Source organism: Camelus dromedarius, chromosome 16 (assembly GCF_036321535.1).
Source record: "Camelus dromedarius isolate mCamDro1 chromosome 16, mCamDro1.pat, whole genome shotgun sequence".
NCBI lineage: Eukaryota > Metazoa > Chordata > Mammalia > Artiodactyla > Camelidae > Camelus > Camelus dromedarius.
Window position 1 is genome coordinate 18,063,627 of NC_087451.1, and position 16,886 is coordinate 18,080,512.

General features: G+C 46.2%; 3 protein-coding genes across 6 annotated transcripts in view; 2 read left to right on the forward strand and 1 right to left on the reverse strand.

The window, feature by feature from the left end:
• Positions 1–276: 276 nt before the first annotated feature.
• On the forward strand, positions 277–5,194 carry C1QBP (complement C1q binding protein). The gene is made up of 6 exons (XM_031467860.2): positions 277–614; positions 1,226–1,376; positions 2,950–3,043; positions 4,228–4,323; positions 4,541–4,663; positions 4,810–5,194. Exons 1-6 carry the CDS (start codon positions 383–385, stop codon positions 4,957–4,959), a joined length of 846 nt encoding a protein of 281 aa, XP_031323720.1. The 5' UTR covers positions 277–382; the 3' UTR covers positions 4,960–5,194.
• A 64-nt stretch (positions 5,195–5,258) lies between these two features.
• Positions 5,259–11,977, reverse strand: RPAIN (RPA interacting protein). Of its 3 annotated transcripts, XM_010998537.3 has the most exons (7): positions 11,572–11,975; positions 10,205–10,375; positions 9,104–9,164; positions 7,625–7,736; positions 7,415–7,478; positions 6,146–6,286; positions 5,259–5,402 (listed from the first exon to the last, which is right to left on the reverse strand). In XM_010998537.3, exons 1-7 carry the CDS (start codon positions 11,644–11,646, stop codon positions 5,373–5,375), a joined length of 654 nt encoding a protein of 217 aa, XP_010996839.1. In that variant the 5' UTR covers positions 11,647–11,975; the 3' UTR covers positions 5,259–5,372. The 3 variants fall into 3 exon arrangements, with proteins under 3 accessions (XP_010996839.1, XP_010996838.1, XP_031323721.1); XM_010998536.3 differs by having other exon boundaries at positions 5,259–6,286; positions 11,572–11,976; XM_031467861.2 differs by lacking the exon at positions 5,259–5,402 and having other exon boundaries at positions 6,152–6,279; positions 11,572–11,977.
• Positions 11,978–12,210: 233 nt separating this feature from the next.
• The window catches only part of NUP88 (nucleoporin 88), a 29,536-nt gene continuing 24,860 nt past the window's right edge, over positions 12,211–16,886 (forward strand). For both annotated transcript variants that reach the window (XM_010998535.3, XM_031467846.2), the window contains exons 1-3: positions 12,211–12,555; positions 14,928–15,097; positions 15,827–15,952. In XM_010998535.3, the coding sequence (XP_010996837.1) occupies positions 12,250–12,555; positions 14,928–15,097; positions 15,827–15,952 (602 nt within the window). In that variant the 5' untranslated portion in view covers positions 12,211–12,249. The remainder of the gene's footprint in view (positions 12,556–14,927; positions 15,098–15,826; positions 15,953–16,886) is intronic.

The window sequence follows — 16,886 nt, forward strand, 5'->3', positions numbered from 1 at the left end:
CATTCCACGAAGTCATAGAAAGCCTGCGTGCTTGAGAACGGTGGATGGGAATTTGGAGAGTGTAAGCAGCCACTGGAGAGAACTGAGGCCAATGAAACAGCAAACCTGGAACACCGGACTCAGGCCAATTCAGTTACGGAAAGTTGAGTAATTGGATTCGAAGCCTCCCCAGGAGGCTGCACCGGAGGCCCCCTGTAGAGGGCGCCGTCCCGCCCATGGTGCCTTGCGTCTTCAAAGCGGCGGCGCGGAAGCGCTTCCTGGGCGGGGGCGGGACTTCCGGCGGTGGCCCTAGATCTAGGGGGCGCAGCTGGCGGGAGTCGTCCTTCTTGGCAGGAGTCGTTCTTCCTTTTCGCACGTGTCTGCCGCCGCCTTCGCTGCCAAGATGCTGCAACTGCTACGCAGCGTGCCCCGCGCCGTGGGCTCCGCCGCCGCCGGCCTCCGCGCCGCCGCGCCCTCCCAGCCGCTCCGGCAGCTACTGCAGCCCGCATTCCGGCCGTGCGCCCGGCCCTTTGGGCTGCTCAGCGTGCGCACGGGGTCAGTGCAGCTGCCCGGCCTCCTGCAGCCTCGGGGGCCCTGTGCCTGCGGCTGTGGCTGCGGCAGACTGCACACCGAAGGTGAGACTCGGGCACGTGGGCCGGGGCCTGGATGGGGCGCGGGGGCCGGGGCAGGGAAGTGCAGATCACAAGTGAACCGCCCGGAGCCGCCCCCGAGGTCAGGAACATTCTCCCACGGATCGGCGACCAGCGGGTTAAATCCACGTGTTGTCGCATTTCCTCTCTTCTTCCACTTCCAAGAGTTTCATTTTTGGGGGAAGAGATACTATTAAGCCCTGGAAGCTGACTTTATCCTCAGTGTCTCAAAAATGGAACTTTGCGAAAGCCCAAGGTCATGGTTAGAAGTAGTGTGGTGATGTTTGCTGGCAAGTGAAAGAGGGTAATTGGGAATTCTTTTGTTTTATTTTGAAACGTGGTAAGGAGTTCATTGTTGGGAAACTTTTCCAGAATCAAGCTCAGCTTCCCACCGATAACCTTAGCTGATTTTTACAGATGAGGAAACGGAGGCTTAATGGATATGAATGATTTGGGCTACGTTCCCAGAATCACCATTAATAGTATTAGAAACAGTCCACGTCCCAATTTCTGGGTGCAGTAACTAACATGGGCCATTTTTGTGCTTTAGAATGATTGGCTCTTCTTTTCCTGTAACTTGCTGATTTCCATTGTAGGGGACAAAGCTTTTGTTGACTTCCTCAGTGATGAGATTAAGGAGGAAAAGAAGATTCAGAAGTATAAGTCTCTCCCCAAGATGTCTGGAGGTTGGGATCTGGAGGTGAATGGGACAGAAGCCAAATTAGTGCGGAAAATTGCTGGAGAAAAGTGAGTACTGGGGCCTGTGGGCTCCAGGGGACCAAATCCATGACCCTGTGGGACCTGCCCTGAGTCTTCCCAGGACAGCCTTTAGTTAAGGCAGGTACTTTGACATGTGATTTCCAAGAGATGGGAGAGGATTCTTCGGGTGACTTCATAAGCTCCAGGTCATTCATTCACTGCACACTAATGTGCTGTGGTGGTTAATACAGAGGTGGTAAGGAAGTAGAAGCCGAGTAGCTGGAAGTCTCTTGGACCAGCAGAGGCATTGTTCACGAAACCCTTATAGTAGTGAGGGAGGCCGTGCCATGCAGAAAATCTACCTTGCCTAAATCTAAGCGGGCAAATTCAGAAATTCTTCCTGTGCTGACAGAGTCTCACTTTACACTGCTGACTCACTACAGGCTCTGGCTGAGGAAAACAAAGCCCCTACTCTCTGATGTTTACAGTTGAGAAAACAAAGTAAGTAACAGGGTGGGGTTCTGGTATAGAAAGGTGGGACCTGGTTAAGCTGTAAGTCTATGATACATTTTGAGTGAACTTTTGTATATGCCACGAGGTAGGGTTCTGGTTCTGGTTCTACACCTGGTGGTATAGTGTTCTTCCCATGATAGATCAATTGTGGATTCTGTAACTTCACTTAAACCACTTCCCTGGGGTAAAGCCATAGCCAGTTCAGGGCCATTATAGATACTGCTGTAATGACCATAACTGCGTTTCTGTGCCCAGGAGCTCAGCTTGGTCAGCACTGTTGCAGATTAGACAAATTTTGTGGCTGAATCTCAAACCTCAGACTGGCAAGGCAGCCAGTTAGCATGGGTCCAGAGAGGAGCACTGTTGTCTGCAGATAGTAGTGCCCAGCAATGCTTGTTCCAAATCTCACATGACATTTTGATTCAGACTTTGGAAAATGATATGTCAGGTGAAGATTCCTGCACTTTAAAATTGTCATTAGTTGATGTTCACCGCCTGCTTTGTGATGATTAAACTTCTCACAGCTGCTCTGAAGGATGAGCCTGTCCAGCAGCATATTGTTCTTCGTGAGGCCTCCCCTTCCTGGGGCCGGGGCTGCTCTCCATCCTCAGCTGATGCCACACCCTCCTGATGATACTGCGCTCCTTCCTTCCTCAAAGGGGCAGATTTTCTAGTGGAGAAAAGTTTCTTAAGCCTCCCTTTAAAGGAGGCCTTGGTCCACTGCTCCAGCTTCTCTGGCTCACCACCAGCAGAAGGACTAGGGTGACAGTGTCAGCTGGCTGTGGCTGGGGAGGAACCAGTGGACGCATGTTGGCAGTGAACCGTAGATGCTGGCCTGATGGAAGTAGCCCACACCTGACTGAATTTGGCTGAGAGAAACTCGGGCCTGACTACAAATGAACTTCAGCAGCCAGCACATAGTAGGCCCGCTTCAGAGCTGCTGAATCCATCTCTGGGTGGGTTGCAGACGCTGGCCTTTTTTGAAAGTTTTGCAAATCAGATGTCAAGCCAGCTGAGAGACATTGTTTCATCAGCTCTTGTAACTGTAACAAGCCGCCTTACTGAGCTGCTCAGTTAAAACTTCACCCTGTTTTCTTTTGCCTTTTAGGATCACTGTCACTTTCAACATTAACAACAGCATCCCACCCCCATATGATGGAGAGGAAGAGCCCTCCCAAGGGCAGAAGGTTGAAGAACAGGAGGTAAGTTTGTAACTGTAACCAGCCTGTACCTCCTGAGGCTTAGAGAAGGAAAGTTTTTTTTTTTGATGGTGGGGTTTTTTTGTGGGGTTTCTTGGTATTTTGGGGGGGGTTGTTTTTTTGGTTCTTTAATGCTAAGAGATAAAAGGCAAAAGACAACCATCCTTGCGCCCTTCTTGTAGAGCACCAGTTTCTGGCCATCAGAGCTGTGTGGCCCCTTTTCTTCCTCAGGGGCCAAGTAAATTGTTGTCTGCAGGCTTAGACTTTATAGTTTGGCCTGTGTTCACCTACTGGAAAGGAATTGACATTGAGCCCTTCCCATGATCGGGAGATGTTTAATACTAGAGATGATCATTTGGAGTGTTTCCAAGGAAGGAGTGCTCTCGTAAGTCACAGGCTGGTAATAAACACTAGCTGGGGCATCAGATTTTGGCAGTCTCTCCTTAGGCTGCTGTCCCTCTTGGTTGTTCCTGGATGGCCAGTATGAGGGCCACTGGTCACCACGCTTTCTGACTGGGTGGGCATGATTTTGTCTCATGACCCAGCACAGCTCAGCTCCCTGGAGTCCTGGCCTAGCCGCCCGGACTAGGACCTCCCTGGCGTTGGATGGCTCACCATCAGAGGGTTGCTGTGATTATTCAGCCATCAGGACAGCCTTTAACCAGAGGCATCAGCTTTGGTCCTGGGCTATAAGATGCAGAAACAGTCAGCGGGAAAGAGATCTCAGAGCTTTAGGCCAGCTTTGCAGTGTATGTGTTTGCAGCTTTGCAGAGTGTGGGTGTAGAACCCGGCCCAGGAAGATTAAGTTAATTGGCACATAGCTGGGGCTGGGGTTCAGTTTTCCTAATTCTAAACCTAGTATGTTCTTTAAACAAGTAGGGTGCTAATAGAAGTGAAATGCTGTACTAAAATAAATATGATGCCGCCCTCCAAAACATAATCTGTAACTTTAGAAAGGGTCACCGGGATGAGTTCAGCTCAGTCTCCAGGAACAAGCTGGTATGTGGCTTAGATTCTCCACTCAAGACCCTAGGCTCCTTATTTGGGAACACCATAGCATAACTTAAGACTTGGAAAGTGGCTAAATATCCTAAACCAGTGGCTGTCAGACCCCCTGAGCTGTCTGAGACCTTTGGTCCAGGCCCCTGAGAGCTGCCAACAAAGGTGACTTGTTCTTGTTTCCCCAGCCTGAATTGACGTCCACTCCCAATTTCGTGGTTGAAGTGATAAAGGATGGCAGCAAGAAGGCCCTGGTGCTGGACTGTCACTACCCAGAGGACGAGGTGTGTGGAATGGGGTGCTACCCCTTGGCACCCCTGGGGACAGGGAGGGCCTCCAGGGACCCTCCTCCCTAACTTAGAGCGGCAAAGCTGGGGAAGAGCAGAAGGGGATGAAGGAACAAGGTTAAAATCTGAGTTCAGAGCTGTAATAGTCCCTTTGCTTTGCATGAATCTGATTTGTCCTAGAGAACCCTTCAGTTTCCCAAATGCTGTCTCTTAGGTTGGGCAAGAAGAGGAGGACCAGAGTGACATTTTCTCCATCAAGGAAGTGAGCTTTCAGCCCACTGAAGAGTCTGACTGGAAGGACACAAATTACACACTCAACACAGATTCCCTGGATTGGGTGAGTGCTTGGTAAGGTGGGGTGGCTGCTCCTGGGCCTTGCAGGGGAGGGTCCTAGTCCAAGGAGAGACAAGCATCTTAGTGTCACACATGGTCTTTTTTTTTTTTGTAACTAGTAAATGTTGACTAGTAAATGTCTCCTTTCAGGCTTTATATGACCACCTAATGGATTTCCTTGCGGACCGAGGCGTGGACAACACTTTTGCTGATGAGTTGGTGGAGCTCAGCACAGCCCTGGAGCACCGGGAGTACATCACTTTCCTCGAGGACCTCAAAGGTTTTGTCAAAAGCCAGTAGAGGTGCCGAACACCGTAATTTGATGGCAGGCTTCGGCCAGCGAACAGCAAAACCTACTCCGGAGCCAGACCCATGTGCTTTGAAATGGTTTTCATCCCAGTATCATGGAAAATAATTCAATTTTAACTTATTTCTCCTGCCTCTTATTGACCTCTCATTTATTTCTTCTACAGACCTGTTTCTAGATTTTTGTATAACGTAATGATGGACAGTAAAATTGGTTTATCTCCTCTAAGGTGATTTGTCTTTTCTATTTCTGTTCCTTCCCCTTCAACTTGCATTACAAAACACAGAGCAGAGACATCTGAAAAGTTTTAATACAAAATAAATTATAAATAAAAGGTTTTTATTTACAAGGCCTCTTCTCCAGATGGAAGTTCAGCTCCTCCATAGAGCATGGTGAGAAGAGGGCCCTAGAGGATCACAGCCCAAGTGTCACAAGCCTGGATTTAAACAGAAGTTTAAGTTAGCTTAAGTTGCATTCCACTCATGAACATGATCTCCATATGGTGAAAATGTAATGACCTTTACGCTGCTTCTGAGATGACGTCACGCTCAGTTACCACTGCACCAGGTTCAGTGGTGTAGTGGTGACAGAGGCCGTGGGCGAGCCCTGGCCTCAGCTCCGCTGCACTTCTGTCCTGCAGCCTCAAAACCACTGCCTTAGAAGCCAGCAGCAGCAATGTAGTCCTCAAGCTGAGATCAAGCCCTGAAGGACCCACCCTCGGGGAACCGGTGACCAGGAGGACACAAACTTGACAGCTGGCAGCTTTTGTAGCCCGGCAGGGAGGTGAGGTTCCCGGGCATGTGTCACAGGGAGGAATAAACTGCATGCTCACCACGGGCAGGAGCAAGGAATGTTTGTTACCTTCCTTGGCCCTCATATGATCAGTGGGCACCCAGTATAAAGCTGGCCCGCGATTCCCTGACAGCTCAGCTGCATCACTCTCCTAAGAAACCCTGTCCTTGGCCTTGACTCCACTTTGTAGTTACATGCTTGGCTTCCTGGTGGTCTAGCACATTCCATCTAAGACTACTGTCCTCACGTCTCAAACATTCCAAGTCCCTGTGGCAGTGTGTCACTGTCTCTAACCTTTAAAAACCTGTGTCTAACCTATTTCTACCGTGGTGGGAATAAAACCACCCACTAACCCGCTCTCACCACTGGGTCCCCTGGGAGGCTTACCAGACAGCTCATGAGAAGACTGGGCTTTTCTTCTGTCCCTTCAGTGACGGAAAATGCTGGCGTGTGGGGACAGCATGCACTGTGCTCATTCACACTGTCTTCTAAACAGGCGCGAAGCTTTTGCTCTGTCAACTCTGGAGACTAAAAAAAGTTGAACTACAACCTAATCTTAGTCACCTCCTAGTCAACGGGTTGAAAATCCTGATTCTGGATTGATTCTTCCTTTAAAAATGCTCTTGGGCTCATGACTGTGCTAAGAAGAAAACAATGTCCATCTAGCCGCCTCTCCAGGGGAACCAAGGCTCCCCACTCCTGCCATAAACACTCTGCCTGCAGCTCACAGCACCCAGAACGCTCAGGGCTGGGAGGCTTTCTAGCCTCGCCGCGTGTCTACCCCCACCAGCCAAATGTGTCCTTACTAAAGCCTTAACAGCGCTGCTTGGTCCCACGCCTGCTTGCACTAACTGCACTTCATACTGTAACTGGGCGACTTAACTACAAACTATGTAAGCCAATGAAATAAGAGAATGAAAATGAAAGTTTTGTTTTTATAAGTGGAATGTTTAGGAAACACTCAAAAAGACGAGTTGCTTTTTTTAAAAAAAAAAAAGCTGTTGAATTAGGTACAAGGGAGGAAAAATCCTAAAGTTGTGCATTCAGCTTTTTGATGCACTTTACAGAAACAAAACTGGAAATACTAGACGATGCGTTGTAAGAGTGGTTTATGTAAAAACAACAAAAATCCCTCAGTTCTGTAACTAGCAGAGCCCTGCTCAAGGCTTGGCAAATAAATGTGTATGTTTGAAACTTAATATAAAATATTTCATTTGTTTAATTCACCAACTTAACCAACTGGCAAACTTTCCGTCCCCAACATGTCACATAAGAGAGCTGCAGTTATTTTAAGGGCACTGAACCGCTGACACTGCAATTCTGAATATAGCTGGGTTTTCATATATGGTAACTTTTTAAGGAAGATCTGATACAAGTGTTTCCAACTCTAAACTGGGCTCTACAAAGACCTTAAGCAGCGGTACATTAATAACTGCTTCGCGAATGGCTTGGGGAGGGGGCAGGGGATCAGGAAGGCCCTGATTTGTAGCGCTTGCCAATTTCCGTACTGTCTATATTCTCACCATGGCTGATTTCAAGCCACCAATGTGAACTGAACAAGAAGTTGGGAAGAGATGTGTGCACCACGGGAGGTTCTTTAAGAGATCAGCTGTATGTGGGGAGAGGTGACACCAGATCTGTGTGAGGAACACTCACATGAGATGGGAGGTACAGGCCACACTGACACATGACCACACCGCTCGTTACTCTCAGGTTGTACCTAGAAGCAGAATTGGGATTCCAGAGCATTATGGCCGGCAGACCTGGGTCCCCAAATCTCAGACAACAGATTTGAGGGGAGAGTCCACTCACCTTGGAGTGGGGGGTGGGAACAAATAATGCTGAAAATGTTGTGAAAAGTCTTACTTTGTACACACAGGACAGATGAGGGGATTTGCTTCCCACTCAGCCAGCATGATGCTGAGACACTCTTCATCAAACTGCAAGCTCTTCTCGTACTCACTGATGATGGACTGTTCTGCAAGGCAAAGGACAGCCGGAGTGTTTCACCCCACGTCACCTGGACTGCCCTGCCCTGGATGCTAAGCTTCACCTTCAAAGGCTTCATCCATGCCTCCAAAATTCGAGCATGGTCATGGTACCCATCACTAGACCTTTACTGCTCTGTCAGGCCTCATCCTGTTGGATTCCTCCCCTCCCATCTGTCCTCCCCTTGTGAAGTGCTGGGGCCGAGAGACAAGGAGACAACTACACACACCTCTGGAGGCTAGAGGGGCAGAGATGGAGAATGTCAGGGTCCCAGGGGCAGCTAGAGAAAGCTGACGCTGACAGAGCACTTACTTCTGATGCTACGGAACAAATCAATTTTTTTAGAAAAGAATTGAAATCAAGAAATCTACAGCCTAGCTGGAGTCAATACACCAATCATAACAACTAGCACCTGCATAGCACTTACTATGTGTCAAATGCTAGTTTAAGTTCTTTACATATTTGAATTTCTTTACTACTATTATCCTTATTTTAAAGATGAAGAAACTGAAGCACAGGGAGATTAATGGCCTTGCCCAGTGCCACACAAGTTAAAATGGTAGAGCTGAGAAGTGACTTTCAGCAGTCTGACCCGAGAGTCCACGCTCTTCCATCCTCATGTTAATAGCTTCATTTATTGAAAGCTGTCTATACACCAGGCACTGCTCTATGTCTTCTACACATATTGTTTAAGCCTGCAAACAGATTTATAGGGTAGGTCTACTGTCTTTATTTAACAGGTGATAAAAACTAAGCCTAATCCAGAAGGGCAGGCTATGTGCAATAACTGACTTGGCTATACAAGGGGCTAAATGCCGTGCTCCGTGGTGCTATGATGCCACAGGAAGCGGATTCTCACAAGACTCTTGGGAGTCAGTAAAGAATGCACCGCAGAGAAGGAACTTGAATTAGGTAGTGCAAGAGATCTGAGCATGCACTTCCCTGTAAGGTGACAGGATTACTACTGATCTATTAATAGGGAAGTATTGTCAGACAGAATGAACATGGGGGCTGAATTCACAAAATTGATTTCACTTCCCAACTCCACCACCAGCTGTGCAATCTGTGTAAGACGCCCCTCTCTTCCGTCTCACACTGCCTCGTAGGGTAGACGTAAGGAGGAAATGAGAGCACGGAATGAGAAGTCTGCACAAGGCCTGGCAACACTGAAGATTCTTATTACTGGGAAGACAGCCAGCCAAGACTTGAGAGTAAAAACAAGACTTCTGGATGCTGGATTGAATATGGAAGTAGAGGAAGGGGAGCTAAGGGAGCTAAGAACTAACTCCATTTAGAAAAAAGGTCAGCACTAGAGCAGCTGGAGATACAGGGAGGAAGGACTATTCCCGGGGTCACCTTGATCAATCAGCTCCTGTTGGATTTCCTCCAGCACAGCCAGGTCCATCGGCTCCTCCAACTGCATGAGAAAGTGGGGTCATCAGAGGTATGAAGTTATGATCAGCTGACAAGACCCACAATGATTTATCCTTGGAGACTGGCTTGAAGAACCCAGATCTAACTGAGGAAAACAGTCCAGTCCTTCTGCAGAATGTGTTGACAGTGAGGTAATGTGGCCATGATGAGAAGGCATCAACAAAAGATTAAACCAGCTGGTGACAAACAATGGCACCAAATCTGGGGGAGACAGTATAGGGCACAACTAAACGTATGGTTCTGCCAAAGCTACCTGACCGCTAGAAAGTTCCTAACCTCTGTAAACCTCAGTTTGGGCCTCTGTAAAGGGGGAATAGAACCCACCTGGGTTATTGCAAGCACTAATTGTGATTATGTAACGCAAATATCTGGCCTACTGTAGGACACCTAGAAAGCAACAAATAATGCATCTTTATTACAGAGAACCTTGATGTTTTCAAAGCAGTTTCCCACATGTTTTCTTACACTGTCCTCATCATACTGACGACATTATCTTCTTCATCTTAGAAATGTGAAAACTAACGCTCTAAGAGGCAGAGTTAAGGGTCAATAGCAAAACCGGGATCAGAATTCCAGAACTACTGACCTCCAATCCAGTGCTTTTCCTAACACATGGTAAATGGCTTCCTCTCCACCTCCAGCTCCCAACTCCAGCTGAGATTAGGATCAAAAGCTCCTGGAGACCTTTTTTTAAAAGAGAGGTTCCTGGCCCATCCCTACTGAATCAGAATTTCCAGAGGTGGAGCCAAGGAGTGAAATTTATTCCTTTTTGGTTTCATAAGTGATTTGATGCAGTGTGCAGCAGGGCCACAGTTTGGTGTTTATAAAACCATTAACTAATCTAGATGAGTCTCACGTTAAAGGTAGAAGAACCTGGGTCAAAGGTAAAGGCCCTAATCAGTTAGAATCCTGATTGGGGGCTGGAGGGTGGCTGGGTTTAGAGGACTTAGGGAAACAGAGGGAGGACACAAGGCATTCTAGATGCTTCAGCACCGTCCCTAAAAACACATATCCCAGGCTGACCTGAGCCAAGGCCTCTGGCCAGCTCTCTACCGACTGCAAAGCGTTCCACTCTTCTTCCATCACCTCCTGCACTAGAAGGGTTTTCTGAGCTCCCGCTGGCATACTGCCTCCAGCCTGGCGGTATTTGTTCAGGAGCCTGTCCCGGCTGTTTCTCATTCTCTCTAGGCATCCCTTGGAAGAAAATGATTGGGAAAAGGAAAAAAAAAAAAAAAAAACCCAAACAAAACCCTCTTAGATTAGTTGTTAAAACATTAAAGGAAATTTATAGACACCATATTTCAACTATAATCCTAACTATTACTATTTTGGTACCATCTTCTTCAGTCCTTATCCACATGTTGGTGGGTGAAATTACAGTGCTTGTAATGCATATATTTCCAGATCATGTTTCATAGCTGATCTTCTATGCCAGCTTCCTTAATGGTTGGATGACAGCTCAGCATCCACTGTGCTATCAGGACAGTTAAGATGCTTCCAAATTCTTGCTACTTTAGTTATGGTAACCACCTTCCTGTATGTTTCTCAACTTTGGGCAATCTTGTCCCCTAGGGAATATATGGCAAAGCCTGGAGACATTTTTGGTTGTCACAACTTCAGTTGTAGGGCTATTGAAATCTAGTAAGTACGCAGAGGCCAGGGACACTGCTTAACATCCTATAACCCCAGAACAGCCCCCTACAACAAAGACCTATCTTCTTCAAAATGTCAAGAGCCAAGGCGGAGAAACTGCTGTAGACAGTCATTTCCAGGATCAGATTATTCCCCTGGGATATACCACTTCAGAGATCCCTAGAAAGACAGGCCATGTTACTTACAGGAACCAGGCTGAGCTGAGAATAGGTCAGAACTGACTGTAAGGTACAACAATGCCAATGCCTGGTAACGGAGGCTCCGAAGAAATAGTTTGGAATAGAAATAATTTCCGGAATGAGAAATAATGTCTAATTACATCTCTCTGGAATAGAAATAACGTCTCTCTCGCATGAGGTGAGTAGACAAGGTGCCCCTCTGGGTGCCCACCAACCCGACAACAGCTGGTGGTGGTGGTGTTACTGTAACAGTGCAGAGGTGCGGTCACCACATTTCACATAGAAAACAAACCCGAATCCAAAATGAAGACTTCCTTCCTGGGCTGGCCCGGCCCGGTCCGTGCTCATCCCACACCCAGCGGTCCAGAGACTCCAGGAGAAGGTCAGGCGGTGGCCGAGGCCCAGACCCACAGGCTGGGGGGCTGGCTTCCAGGTCCACCGCCACCGGTACCTGCCTCACCCGGCTCGGCTGAGGGAAGGCACGGAAGAGAGTGGTTCCCGGCACGGATTAGGGGAGTGACGATAGCCCGGCCAAGGCTTCCCAAACCCCACACTCACCTGCCTGAACGTCTCTTTCCAAGGCGGCGAGCCAACCGGTTTATACAGCGAGCGGTGCCGAGACGGCTCTGCCATGGTCTTTTCACGGGAGCAGCAGCAGAAAGCCCCGCCCTCTGGGCCCGCGCAGAATCCTGGGAGTTGTAGTTTCTGGAGGGGACTGACCACACGGGATCGCAGAGGATTCTGGGAAGCGTTGTCCTACCGGCCAGCCCGACACAAGAGACAAATTTGGGCAACCCCAGGCTGGATGAGTGAAGTACTGGCATTTGTGGGGTTTAGCCAGCCTGGATCGGGGGATCAGCCGTGAGGGAAGGCTTTGGATGGCTAGGTTTATCCAGGTGGAGGTGTCCAATAAGCAATCAGATACCCAGGTCTCCGCTACCCCGACCAGGTACTAGACTTCACGCAAAACTGAAGCTTGCTTTAATAAGCAGGCGCTGGTCTGTTGACTTTCTCGTCCCGCCCCCACTGGCTTCGGAGTAAATGTTCGACTGGTGATTGGCTGTCCTCTGTCCATGTCGCTGCCTGATGGGCTGGCCTCCTCTTCGCCCCGCCCCTAGCTCTGTCTCGTGGTTGAGGGAGACCTGCTCGATGATTGGCCAGTGGACAGCTGGCCGTGGATTGGCTGCGCTCAGCCGCGGGCTGAGCAACTGGGCGAAGGAGAGGTGTTGGACCAAGATGGCGGCCGCCGAAGGACTCGCGGGCGACGGTGAACTGTGGCAGACCTGGCTGCCTAACCACGCCGTGTTCTTGCGGCTCCGGGAGGGACTGAAAAACCAGAGCCCAGCCGAAGCTGAGAAGCCGGCTTCTTCTTCATTGCCTTCGTCGTCGCCGCCGCTGCCGCCGCAGTCGCTGACGAGAAACCTGGTCTTAGGCCTCGGCGGAGAGCTCTTCCTGTGGGACGGAGAAGGCAGCTCCTTCTTAGTCGTGCGCCTTCGGGGCCTCAGCTGCGCCGGTGAGGAGCCCTCCCTCTCCCAGTACCAGGTACGGCCAGGCTGGTCTTGGAAATGACCCTCAGCTGGGATCTGAACTAGCATTTTTGTTTCCCGTCCTGGCTAGTTTTCGTCTGCCGGGAGGGATGCTATTAAGTGGACGCAGACGTCCTTTGGGACGTCCAGCTTCGAGTGGAAAAGTCTCCTCCTCCTTATGTCCATTCCGCTAGAACATGTCCACAGAACCTTTTCAAGGCTCTCTTCCTGTGTTTCATTCTTTCGACAAAGTTCATTGACTCCGACACTGTGCCGGGTGCTGTGATAGGAACTAACGCGCTCAAGGTGCTTAAGTTCTCGGAGTCCGGGAGGAAGGGACGGACCATGGAATAACACTAAAACGTCAGGTGCTCTGAAGAAAAACAAACCAGGGTTAAGGGGATAGAGAGTGGAGGTGCAGTTGCTATTTTTAGGAGGTTGGTCCTGAGAAACCTTTCTCCTGATGTCACACTCATAATAGAGACAATCCTAACTTTCTCTTGGGGTTGTTGTGAGCATCAAGTCAGGGGGTAAATTTGAAAGCATCGAGTTTCGTGCCTTACATGGAGGAGGAATTCCCTGTTAATTCTTTTCCCCTTCTAAGAAATTAGGCCATCCCCAGAGTTGAAAGGAATTTTTGCTTGTTTTTGATAAGCCAACAGCATGTGAAAGTGAGTGTGATCCGAAAGTATTCCAGACTTTTTGTACTCAAACACTACTTTATGGAAGTGCTTATTTGTAATAAACCCCTTGTCGTCTTTTAGACATTAAAAAATGTAAAACAAAAAACAAAAACGCGGCACACATTCTAATGCATGGCATCTATTGTGTGCCATTGTTTGATTCTTGTTGATGAGAAATGATTTAAATTTAATAAGGTGCTAGCAGTGTTTGTGCAGTTTTGGAAGTCGGTCACAAGTCTACAATCTACTGACTGCAAAATTTCAGTTTATAAGAGTAATTATCAGATGCTCAGCACACAGTATTACAAGAGCACCCTATATTGCTATGCTGAATTTAGCACAGACATCATTAAATTATTTATACTCGTTTGTTTATTATCTGAATTATTTTCTAGACTGTAAGCACCAAGGCAGGGGCTGTGTCTGCCTTACTTATTTTTGTATCCCCAGTACTTCAACATGCCTGGAACATATTAGCTCTCAGTAAATATTGATGACTGTCTGAATGACGCTCAATCCTCCAGAATCTCAGAAACTCAGAGATAGACAAAGCAGTTTAGTGTGAATTGTGACTTTAAATGAAACAAAATCATGAGCAGTGACTTTAAAAAACCAAATCAAGTGAAACCAAAAAACTCTTAAGTACTGTGATTATCACAAATGATTAAGTATCCCAGGGTGATTAAGTTAGATTGTATATATAGCTGAAGAAAGGTGGCCTTTGAGATAGACTGTTAGAATCAAGTAGGGAAAAGATTGAGAAGATAGGGAAAAGAGGGAAAGAGTCTCTGACAGGAGAAAAAAACCAATTTGATTAGCATCAGCAAAGGGCAGCTAAAACAACAAACCAGCCCCAAACCCCCAACTTACAGACATTAGTAACAATTAATAGAAATCTCATATTCTACAATCTTGTCTAAAAAGATCTTTGGCTTAGGGTGATTCTCTGTACATAAGGATAAGCAATACAATGGTAATCTCATGGTTTATTGCTGAACTTAGAAAAGAAAATGGCAATTTGAGATGCTCATGAGAAGAAATAGGAAGAAGTGCATTATTTTTTAGGGCAAATGATGCCAAGATTAACAGCTTAACAGAACCCCCTGAAAATATCACTGTTCTGTATTAAATCTGCTTAGGTAAAGCAGCATTAAACTTGCTGCAGAAGCTTTTGAAGCCATTCTCTATCTTATAGTACTATTTATAACAGTAATTATCATTTACTAGTACTTCTGAGTTCTTTATCTGTTCGCTAAAACGTATATTGAGAGTCAGTCAGCAGTATGCCATGTATACTATGCTAAGGATACAGAGAGGAAAGACATAGATCTCAAATAATTCATAGTTAGTTGTGTGGAATGAGCGAATAAAAGGGTAATTAGAAGGAAGTGTGGTAAGGACTGTAATAGAATTATCCAGTGTGTGCTATAGGAGTGCAGAAAAGATGCATTGACTCCTGGCCAGAAGATCAGGGATATTTTCTTGGGAGAAAAGTGTATAGAAGCAGAGTCTCCAAGAATGTGTTAGCCAGCTAAAAAAAGAAGATGAGACCATTGCAGGAAGAACAGCTGTGCAAAGACACAAGGCACAACAAAGCATGATTTCTCAGAAGTGGAAGTTAATCTGATTGGAATATAAAGTACCAGAAGGGAGTGGTGGAGAGTTGACAAATAAACTATTTTGACCAGTTTGCTTTAATTTCCAGAGATTGCTTTGCATAAATCCACCCCTGTTTGAAATCTATCAAGTCTTGTTAAGTCCAACAGAACATCATGTAGCACTTATAGGAATAAAAGGACTTATGATATTAGAATTACCTAAAAGATGGGGGAAGAATTCTGAATTTGAAGGTGGAAAATCAACAGTGAATTGTAGGTAAGTTCTATTTCCGTTTGGTGTTTATCTGTATAATTTGCAATACATGCAGAAAATTGTTTAAGACTAGTACTTCTTAAGGTATGTTTACTCTGTTACTATTGAATCATCAGAGTACTCCAGATGGTCTGCACACTGGCATCTTGTGATAATAGTGTTTATAATACATTTGTGATTGCACTTTTATTCTGCCTAAGTTATCACATTTCTGTCTCATTGGAAGTCAGGCTGTTTTTTCAAGAAGGTTGAAATAAGATGTTTTAAAAGCACTTATTACCCATGAGCCAGGCAGTTTGCTCATAAGTATAACTTTTTTCCCCCTTTTTCAACGAATCCTGAAAGATGAGAGTCTGTAAGATCTCCTGAAAAGAATATAGCTCCACAACTTATAGGTTGGGCCCCTTTAAAATGCTTCCTTTCTAAATCTGTTTCCTCATTTCCACAATAAGAATGATAATATATGCCCAGTACCGTTTCCTTAGAAGGTTACTACAAGTATCAAATAAAATCCTATGTCTAAAATCACTTGTGAAGTACAGTATAAAATACTCTACAGTTTAGAAAATATTTTCATTTTGATTCTTTGATATTGATTAATGGATGTTTGGAATGCTCTCTCAGCAAGATTTAAAAAAAATTAGAAGGAAAGAAGAGCAAAGAGTGTTTAAGATAGATTTTCCCTAGAAGATGATTCATCACAGTTTTGGAAAATTGTTGTCTTTGTTTTAGCACCACTCCAATTGCTGAGAGACTTTTCACGAGTTCTACCTCTCTGACTCTAAAGCATGCTGCCTGGTATCCAAGTGAGATGCTGGATCCCCACATAGTGTTGTTAACATCAGACAATGTAATAAGGTAAATTTTATTTTTATCTCATAGCTTTGTGACTGGAAAGATTCTGGTTCTGGTCACCAGTTAATAGCTCAGGGTACCACTCAATGGATCATTAGATGTTGGAAATGCTTTATCTGATGGCTATTGTCATCCATTCTCAATCATATAAATCAACCAGCTGCCCTAACTTACGTGTCTTAATTACAGCTGTTGCCTCTCAACTAGTCTTCCTGTCTCCAGGCTCTCCTTTCCCAATCTGACCTATAAAAATCTTCCTAAAACCATTTTCATTAAGTCACTCTATTGGAGGTAATGTAGCATACGGGAAAGAGTATATAATTGGGATGTGAACTCTTGTCCCAAGGTCACTTCTGTCTTTGGGATATTAAAAACTTGGGCACCTTGGTTTCCAGTTTGTCAAATGAGCAGGTTTGATTTGATCACTTCTAAAGCCCCCTCCATGTTTTGTACCCTAAGATTAAAGGTTTTAATCCTACAGAGATTTCTGTTATATCATAGTTAACTTTCTGGATCTGCCTTATGTAAAAAGTTTATTGGGGAGACTCAACTATCTGATGTACAGATTCCTTCAATTTTACTTTTTCTAATTACTGTTTTTAACTGTGCTCTACCAAATCTTCTTTTGCTGCTGAATGGTCGATCCCTTAATAGCTTCTTACACAGATTTTATAGATTTCTGGTTACTTTTAGTTATTAAAACTTAGTCTGTCCAGTTTAAAACTCTGATCTCAAATTCATTTCAGAACTATCTGCTGGCCCTGTGACAGGTCAGACCTTGAGGGACTGGAATGAGTGGAGGGGGCATGATCTGCTCTTTGACTCTTCTTTCTGTCCCAGCACTTTGAGGTGGGGGTTGGAAGGATAAGGAGGGGAGCTGTTACATCTTTCCTCTGGGTCTGACTTCCTCAGTAGTGGGGTGGGGAGACTGCGATAG